Source organism: Marmota flaviventris, chromosome 10, assembly GCF_047511675.1.
Source record: "Marmota flaviventris isolate mMarFla1 chromosome 10, mMarFla1.hap1, whole genome shotgun sequence".
Taxonomy (NCBI): Eukaryota; Metazoa; Chordata; class Mammalia; order Rodentia; family Sciuridae; genus Marmota; species Marmota flaviventris.
Genome location: NC_092507.1, coordinates 105,634,063 through 105,643,000, shown reverse-complemented (window position 1 = coordinate 105,643,000; position 8,938 = coordinate 105,634,063). Strand labels below are relative to the sequence as shown.

General features: G+C 44.3%; 1 protein-coding gene across 3 annotated transcripts in view; it reads left to right on the top strand.

The window, feature by feature from the left end:
- The first annotated feature begins 2,957 nt into the window (after window positions 1–2,957).
- Trim33 (tripartite motif containing 33) overlaps window positions 2,958–8,938 on the top strand; it is a 123,156-nt gene continuing 117,175 nt past the window's right edge. For all 3 annotated transcript variants that reach the window (XM_071618219.1, XM_027940273.2, XM_027940272.2), the window contains exon 1: window positions 2,958–3,523. In XM_071618219.1, coding sequence (XP_071474320.1) covers window positions 2,998–3,523 — 526 coding nt within the window. In that variant the 5' untranslated portion in view covers window positions 2,958–2,997. The remainder of the gene's footprint in view (window positions 3,524–8,938) is intronic.

Here is an 8,938-nt window from a genome sequence, read left to right as displayed (position 1 = left end):
TCTAATCCCTGAGCCTGCCCCATCTGCCTGGTCTCTTTTATTTCCTGCTCCCCTGTCTCCTGGTTCCTCGCTTTCTTTTCCATGGTAGAGTGCTTGCCTAGTCGGTGGGAGGCCTTGGGTTCAATAGCTACTAATGAAAAAAAAAATGGATGAGGGTATTAAACTCATTTAGTGTCTATTTTTCCATTAGATTTAATTTAAAAATGTCAGTATTACAAAATGTCAGAAATCACACTGCAACTAGTTTAAACTTATGAAAAACTGTAGAGTCAACTGAACATGTCTGAGGAGAGAAAATGTTTTTTTCCAAAAATTCTTTAATGGACATAAAAATTTTATAAAAATTCAAGACCACTTCTGTATCTGGCCTGGTCTCCTTAATAATTCTCTTATCTTACGCCTTTCTACCCTCAACCTTGCTCAAGGCATTCCAGCCACAATGACTCCTCGCTTGTTCCTCTAACAAGCTAAGAATCACTGTTTGCCTCAGGCCTTTACACTTGCTACCTGGTCCCCTACTTGGAACACATTTTCTGCAAGACAGAGTCCTTCACCTAATCAACAGAGACATTCCTCAATCATCTATCCCTTTCACTTTTATTTTTTCCTTCATAGCATTTACTACTCCCTCATTGCCCATCTTTGTAAATTCCTTTTAAGTCAGGGAGCTCCTTTGTTTTGTTCTTGCTGTAATCTCAGCTAAGTCTGACACAAAACAAGGTTAACACTTTTTTTTTTTTTTTTTTTTTTTTTTAGAGAGAGAGAGAGAGGGAGGGAGGGAGGGAGGGAGAGGAAGAGAAATTTTTATTTATTTTTTAGTTTTCGGGGGACACAACATCTTTGTTTGTATGTGGTGCTGAGGATCGAACCTGGGCCACACGCATGCCAGGTGAGCGGGCTACCGCTTGAGCCACATCCCCAGCCCAACACTTGTTTTTGAATGAGTAAAAAATGTTCTTCCCTTTTTTTAGCCATAGGGCAGGCTGGCCTTTAACTTATCCTTCTACTTCTACTTCCGAAGTAGCTAGGATTACAGACCCATGCCACCACGGACAGTTTCATATGGTTTATTTTTTGGTACTCCAGAGTCCTTTAACCACTGAGCCACAGCCTCCGTTTTTTTTTTTTTAATTTTATTTATTTATTTTTTAATAGTTGTAAATGGACATCATGCCTTTATTTATGTTTTTATGTGGTGCTGAGTATCGAACCCAGTGCCTCACACATGCTAGGCAAGTGCTCTGCCACTGAGCTATAGCTCCAGCCCCTCGGTTTTATTTTTTATTTTGAGACAGGGTCTCCTTAAGCTGCTTAAGGTCCCCTAAATTGCTAAGGCTGGTCTCTCAACTTTCAATCTTCCTGCCTCAGCCTCCTGAGTCTGCGAATTACAGACTCAGTATTTCAGGCATGGGTCACCATTTATGTGGTTTATTTTAAAGACTTACATCAATATACAGGTAAGTTTCTTGAGAATATTGTCAAAAAACTAAGAATTTATGAGCCTAATACTAAAGCAGCCATTATAATACATAAACCCATCTAAATACTTAAAAAATTTGTAGATGGACACTATAAGGTCCTTGCTTAGCATCTGGATGGCCATCTTAAGTGACAGCCCGCCATTTTAAGGAAAAAGTTTCACTCTCCCACTCAAGGTCTCTCCCTCATACCAACCCAACCCATAGATTCCTGAGCCTGTCCCATAAGTCCCAGAGCTCAAGCCTGTTCTGCCTCTCTCTCCTATAGAGAGATGGCCTTTATTTGTCAGGTCTCACAAATAAACTCTGGTGTGTATCTCTGCTTTGTTTTGGGCTTTCATTTCTCGCTTAACTGTCTCTCATTCCTCCCTTTGCCTTCAGACTCAATACTTTTATTTATTTATTTATTTTATGTGGTGCTGAGGGTCGGATCCAGTGCCTCCAGGCGCTCTATTACTGAGCCGTTACAACCCCAGCCCCCAAACCCCCAAATACTTTTTCCAAATAAAAAGACAACTCTTTCCGAAAGCTTGTATTATCTATATTCTTAGGGCGCTGCCACCCTACTAATCCCGGGACTCAAAGAGGGACTCCCAGGACGTAATAATATTGGGTAGAGCGGTGACACCCCACACTGTCACACATCAGAATCTGCTTAAGTGACTTTTCAGCATCCATCAGCTCTCTCTCCCACTTCCTGATTCAGGTCTGGGGTGTGGCCGTGGCATCTCGGCTTTAAAAAGCTCCTCAGTTGACTGCTTCGCAGCAACGTTTGAGATGCACCTTAAGAAGCTATAAAGAGCCTAAGGAGTTGCTTCCTTCGTGGGTCTTTTCAGGCTATTCTGGTGACCACTATATATATATATCCATATATTTTAAAAAAGCCCGCTTTACCGCTCCCCTGGGTCACAACCTCTCAATTGAACAGGCGTCAAAGCACCGCAGAGACCCAGGAGGTGGCCACAGCGGAGCCAAGAGGACCCGGCGTCCGACTGAGCCGCAGGTGAAGCTTCCCCGGAGACGCGCCCGTCGCGAGGGATGGTGCCGCCTGGGAGACATTCGTTCGGGAAGGAATCCGGCCCAGACTCCAACCCTTCCACCCTTCTCCCCATCGCACCACCCCTGCGTCCGAGCTCATAACCACCTCCAGGCAAAGGCCATCCAGTGCCAATGGCCTCTAGCTTTAAAAGCTCCTTCGGAGCTAAAAGGCCGTCGCGCTGACGCAACGTACCGGCCCCTGAAGGCCGAACAGGAGTCGAGGACGGCCCCGCGCCCGCGCACCGAATTCCCGCCTCCCTCCGGAGGACGTCCGTGCGTACGTGCGCGCGCCGCGTCCTCTCTCCCTTAACCGCGCGACGCGAGGGCGGGGGCACCCCGTGCGCGCACGCTCTCGTGGGTTCGCTCGCTTGCTCGCTCTCGGCGGCCGCTCTCGCTGCGGCTGCGGCTGGGGCTGGGGGCGGCGGCGGCGACGCGGGCGGCGGGCGGCGCGGGGCGGTCCGGCGGGTTCAAAGAGGAAAACATGGCGGAAAACAAAGGCGGCGGCGAGGCTGAGAGCGGCGGCGGGGGCAACGGCAGCGCGCCGGTAACTGCCGGGACTGCCGGGCCCGCGGCGCAGGAGGCGGAGCCGCCTCTCGCCGCGGTGCTGGTGGAGGAGGAGGAGGAGGAAGGCAGCAGGGCTGGCGCGGAGGGCGGCGCGGCCGGGCCCGACGACGGGGGGGTGGCCGCGGCCTCCTCGGGATCGGCCCCTGCCGCCTCTGCCCCGGCGGCCTCAGTGGGCCCTGGAGTGCCCGGGGGAGCCGTATCAACGCCGGCCCCAGCTCCAGCGTCGGCTCCCGCTCCGGGTCCCTCGTCCGGGCCGCCGCTTGGGCCGCCAGCCTCGCTCCTGGACACCTGCGCGGTGTGTCAGCAGAGCTTGCAGAGCCGGCGTGAGGCGGAGCCCAAGCTGCTGCCCTGCCTTCACTCCTTCTGCCTGCGCTGCCTGCCGGAGCCGGAGCGCCAGCTCAGCGTGCCCATTCCGGGGGGCAGCAACGGCGACATCCAGCAAGGTGAGCTGGAGGCCCTGCCCTACGTCGGGCCGTAGGGGATTTGTAGAGCCCAGGAGGATCTGGGAACCAGGTGCTAGGGACCGAGGCTGCGCGGACCGGCGCGGTCCTGTGGCGGGGGTGGGGTAGGGGAGTCTAAGACGCTAAAGACCTGGCCCCTGGGACAGTTCCAGAGCGGCTGGACCTCCAGAGATATGGGGAGAGTGAAGGGAGGGGTGCCGGTTGCGAGACACTGGGGGAAGGGACTCTGGCTGCGAGGGAGGTTTGAGGTGCGGATACTAGTCGAGCCAGGTTCTGCAGCGTGTGGACCCTGACCGGTAGAAAAGAGGGGTTTGTGAGACCCGTTGTGAGTAGGGTTTTTTGGGGAAAGGCCCGTACCTGGAGAAGGGTTGCTGAAAGAGTGGGTAGGAGATAACGGCAGTGAGGATGGATTGCTCTTCAGGGAGGGAAATGGACCTGTTCTTGGTTAGGATAAAGAACTACAGCTTAAATGGAGGTAGGTGAAAGACATTTGGAAGCTTGGGGCCAAAAGAAGGCTCATGTTAGAAAATAATTTTAAGATGACATTGGGAAGGAGAAACTCGGGAAGTGGTAATAGCTGTGAAGGGCCTTCGTGATTAGGGAAAATCCTAAGATTTGAGGATGAAGGAGAAATGAAGTTGGAAGGGACATAGGAGTTAGGAGTGTTGGGCATGCATTTGCTTCATTTATTGTACGTTAATGAGCTTGTAGTTAGGGCATTTTGCTAGGAATGAATAAAATACCCAACGAAAATGTCATTCACACTCTAGATAGAAAACGAATATATATCGTGCAATAGTGGAGGCTGGTATTTGGTACCATGGTTGGTGACACAGTGCAAACTTTGCAATAAAGGAAATCCTTGAGACGGCTTCTTGAAGGGTGACTACATCACCAGGTAGGAGGATATTCAGGGCAACAGAGCCCCTTTTTATGTTTCTAGAATTAAAGGATGTGTAGTGTGATTGGAGGAAATTAGATTGGATTAATGGGTGGAATATATGAGGGTTCCACAGTCCCTTTTCTGTACTCTTAGGTCTAGGTGTGTTTTGGACTTCAGAATATAGTATTTTGGAATTTACCTTTTTCTAGTAAGATCTCTTATGTAGTATGCTAGTGGGATCTGTTTTAACTTTTTATTATCAACATGTTTACATTTCTGCATTAAAATATCATGTTGAATATCATGTTGTTGAGATAGACAGTAGCCTCCAGAGATTCAGGTTGGTTTTGTTGCAAGTTTATGAAAAAGCTAAAATTTCAAAACTTTATTTTGGTATCGAGGATTGAACCTACTGATTCTTAACAACTGAGCCACATCCCCAGCTAAGTTGCTGAGGCTGGCTTTGAACTTGCCATCTTCTTGCCTTAGCCTCCTGAGCTGGAGGGGTGTGCACTATCATGCCTGGCTAAAATTTCAGAACTTTTAAATTTTGATTATGGACCTGTTTTAAAGGGTTGGAATTTATCCTCTATTCTGTTTGATAGAGGGCCTTCCTGAAGGCTTTTATATCAAGAGTTTAAAAGAATCAGATTTGTGATTCAGAAAGATCACTTGAAGCACTTGAGAAATGAAGGCAGGTGAGGCTGGAAGCAGGGAGACCAGTTGGAATCTCAGAAGTAATCTAGGTGAGAAATTATCATTTGAATGGGTAGTTTAGGACTGAAAATGAGGTGTTACACAAGGACGCATTTTTGTATGGGGGAATGGTAGGCACTTTGTGAAACACTGAGTTTGCATGTCTCCTTTGCCACTTTTTACTTACTGTATGGATAGATTAATTATTCTTAGCCTCAATTTTCTCATTTGTGAAATAGGGACAAAACTATACATACTTAATAGAGATGTTGAGAGAATGAAGTAAAAAAAATGTATAGTGACTAAGTACATGGTAGTTACCAATGAAATGGCAACTAGTTTATTACTGATAACTGACTAAGTGGAGGGTGGGCATTGAGATTGATGTGAAGGGGACACATATTGGATGAATTTCAGGTTTCTTGTTTGGTGGGTGGTAGCTCTGTTAATGTAAATAAAGAATTCAGGCATAAGACTGGAAGATGTAGAGTGCTTGAGATGTACAGTGGTAGAGTGTTTGCCTAGCATGTGTGAGGCCCTGGGTTCAATCCTCAGCACTCTTAAAAAAAGAAAACCAAAAAACCCCAAACAAACAAAAAACAGGCACAAAAGCAGGTGTGTGTGGTGGAGGGAGGATATAATGATGAGTTCTGTCAGATATGGTTTTGAACTATTGGGACATGCAGGGAAGAATGTTAATAAGAATAACAGGGCTGGGCTGTAGGTCAGTGGTAGAGTGCCTGCCTTGCACGTGTGAGGCAGTGGGTTCAGTCCTCAGCACCACATAAAAATGAATAAATATATTGTGTCCATCTACAACTAAAAACATTTAAAAAAAAAAGAATAAGGTTTTAGTGGATGGAGAAGATGTATCAAGGATAGCTGCTTATGGCCCCATGAGCATGATAAGACACATGGGATTCAATGTTCTTATGAAAACCTGGATTAGGTGAGAGATTTAGAGGGAACCCAACATGCAAATTATGTTTGTGATTTAGGGACTGAGGCTATAGAGTTGACTCTGAAATTTATGCAGGAGAGAGAAGAATAATCTGTAAATTCCCTCTTCAATTCTCTATCATTTGTTTTTGAACTAGAATAAATAAGTGGAAGCAAGTTGATACTGTCAATCTTAAGTAATTGCTTTCTAAACAACATCTAAAACAAATTGAATGTGGGAATCTACCTTGTTTTTAGGTAGAGCATATAAAAAATACCTTTTTGGTAGTAACTCATGTACCTTTTGCTCCTGAAAAATGAGAACAGGCAATGCTAATAAGGACACTGAATTTAGAGGTAGGGAATATATTTTTGCCACTTGATTAGAGGTAGTTTATGCTTTTTCTGTTATAGTTTCTTTATCTCTATAATGTCATTCTTTAACATTCACTAAGTTGAATTTTGAGTCTGAAATTGCTTTATAACTGAAATGCTTTAAAAATGCAAGGTATTATTAAACAACATGTGATTTCATCTTTTATATTCTGGAGAGCCATAGCTGGTAGTTCAAATCACCATCTTTCCTAAGTGGTTCTCAAACAATCACAAGTATACTACTCTTTCTCTCCTAACTGATCTTTTTTTCTAAATCTTTTGATAAACTTATTCTCACGGTTTTACTGTCTCTCTAGGTTGATAGTTCTCAAAGTGTGGTGTCTAGACCATCATCATCATTATCAGCAGCAGCAGCATCTGTTATGAATGCAAATTCTTGGGCCTCATGCCAGACCTTCTGATTGGCAGTCTGTTTTAACAAGTCCTGTAGGTGATTCTGATGCACGCTTGAATTTGAGAACCACTGTTCTTGAACGAAGAGCTTCTCACATCAAATGTGTCCTTAGAAAGGCTTTCTTTTGCCTGGTGGTGGGGTGGGGTGAGGATCAAACCCAGGGCCTTGTGCATGCAAGGCAAGCACTCTACCACCTAAGCTATATCCCTAGCCTTAGAAAGGATTTTTTTCTTGACTATTCATTTTAAGGTAGTTTTCCAGGTGACTCTGTGACATATTTTATCTTAACACAGCTAAAATAAAAATGTTAGTTCTTGTCTCTTTTTCTAAAAGAATATTGTAGAATGTACAATCAATAAATAACTTTGGATAAACAAGACTCACCTGGAGAGCTTATTAAAATGCTGATTTGAGAAATTCTTCAGTGATTCTGATTCAGTTGGATTGACTTTGCATCATCACTGTTCTTTTTTTTCTTTAGTGGGGTGGGGGTGGGGTGAAAACAAGCCTTACACATGCTAACATCTCTATCCTTTTTGAATTTTACTTTGACTCAAGATCTTGCTAAGTTACCCAGGATCTTGCTAACAAGTCCTCTAGGTGATTCTGATGCAGAATGATTCTTATCATCTTCCTTTCTCAAAGTATCAAATGGCCAGGATTATAGGCATACACTATCAAAAAAAAATTTTTTTTTTTTTTTTTTTTTTTGGCACCAAGGTTTGAACCTGGGTCCACTTAAGTAGTGAGGCAAATGCCCAACTCTTTTATTTTTCATTTTGAAACAGGGTCTCACTAATTTGCTTAGGGACTTGCTAAGTTGCTGAGGCTGGCCTTGAACTTGCTGTCCTTCTGCCTCAGCCTTCTGAGTTGCTGGAATACAGACATGCATACCATCTACACTTTTATTAAGTACTATATGTGATTCTGGAGCAGGTTATACCTCCGACACTTTGAGGAACTTGAGTAAGTAGCATTTGGTTCTGCTCTTAAGAAGAAGTTATGTGATGTTTGGGAAAGGCATTAGGCATCTTGTCAGGGTTTTAAGTAGTATAAAGAGGCAGAGTTTCTACCTGTAAAATTCTATGATTCTGTTATTTTTTAAATTCTGTTATCTTATTTTAACTTTTTATATCTGTTTAAGCTTAGTATTATACTTTGTGGGAAGGAGTGGAAGAATCAACATAAAAAACTATTTTATTTCTGAATTCTTCAGTTTATTGTAAAAAGCCTGAGATGGTAATGGGGAGGAAATACCTCTGGGTTTATTATGAAGAGTACTTGTTCTTCGTATTTCTGCTAATCAAACACCATGGTGAGCCACTCTGGGAAGTCTTCTGTTTGAACTCTTGGAATTTCTTACCCTAGGAATACATATACTGCACAGCAGTTCTAACCTCTGTATGACTTATCTGGGCACTTTTTAGTCCCAGCTTTCTCTGATGTCCTATTTTACTGAAATAAGTTGGAGTGTTAGGGATCCAATCTGGGCCTCACGCATGGTAGGGAAGGGCTGTAAATTGAGCTATATTCCCAATCCCTTGAATTTTTGGATGGTAATATGGTATCATATCAGCAACCAGTCATTAAAAGATGTGTCAAAGGGGGCTAACGGTCAGACCTCTCTAGCCATCTTTAACTTGTAATAATAGCAAATGATCAATCTGGTTCAGCCTCCTGAGTAGCTGGGAATATAGGTATAAGTGCAGCCAGGCCTACTAAGCAGTGATCTTTAGTTTGGTCCCCAGAATGTAGGTATCATGGTGTCTCTGAGTCCCTATTAAGCTCTGCAAGTTTACGACTGATTTAATAACTTCAGTAGTCCATTATTTACCTTATTTACTATGCTGACATGTTAATGGTGAAATAGCAATAATGGATGAAATGCTAACACCTTTGCGTAAGTTAATATAGTTGCTTTAAACTATTCATTGTATCTTTATTGCCACATTGGTTTCAAGTTGAATTACTTGGAACCAATAAAAAAAATTTTGGGAGGGTGGGTGCTGAGAGCCATAGCCAAGTAGGAATGACGCATGGCATTTTGGGTTGAAAGGTGACCCTGCTCAGGGATTAGGGTGGCTCCGGG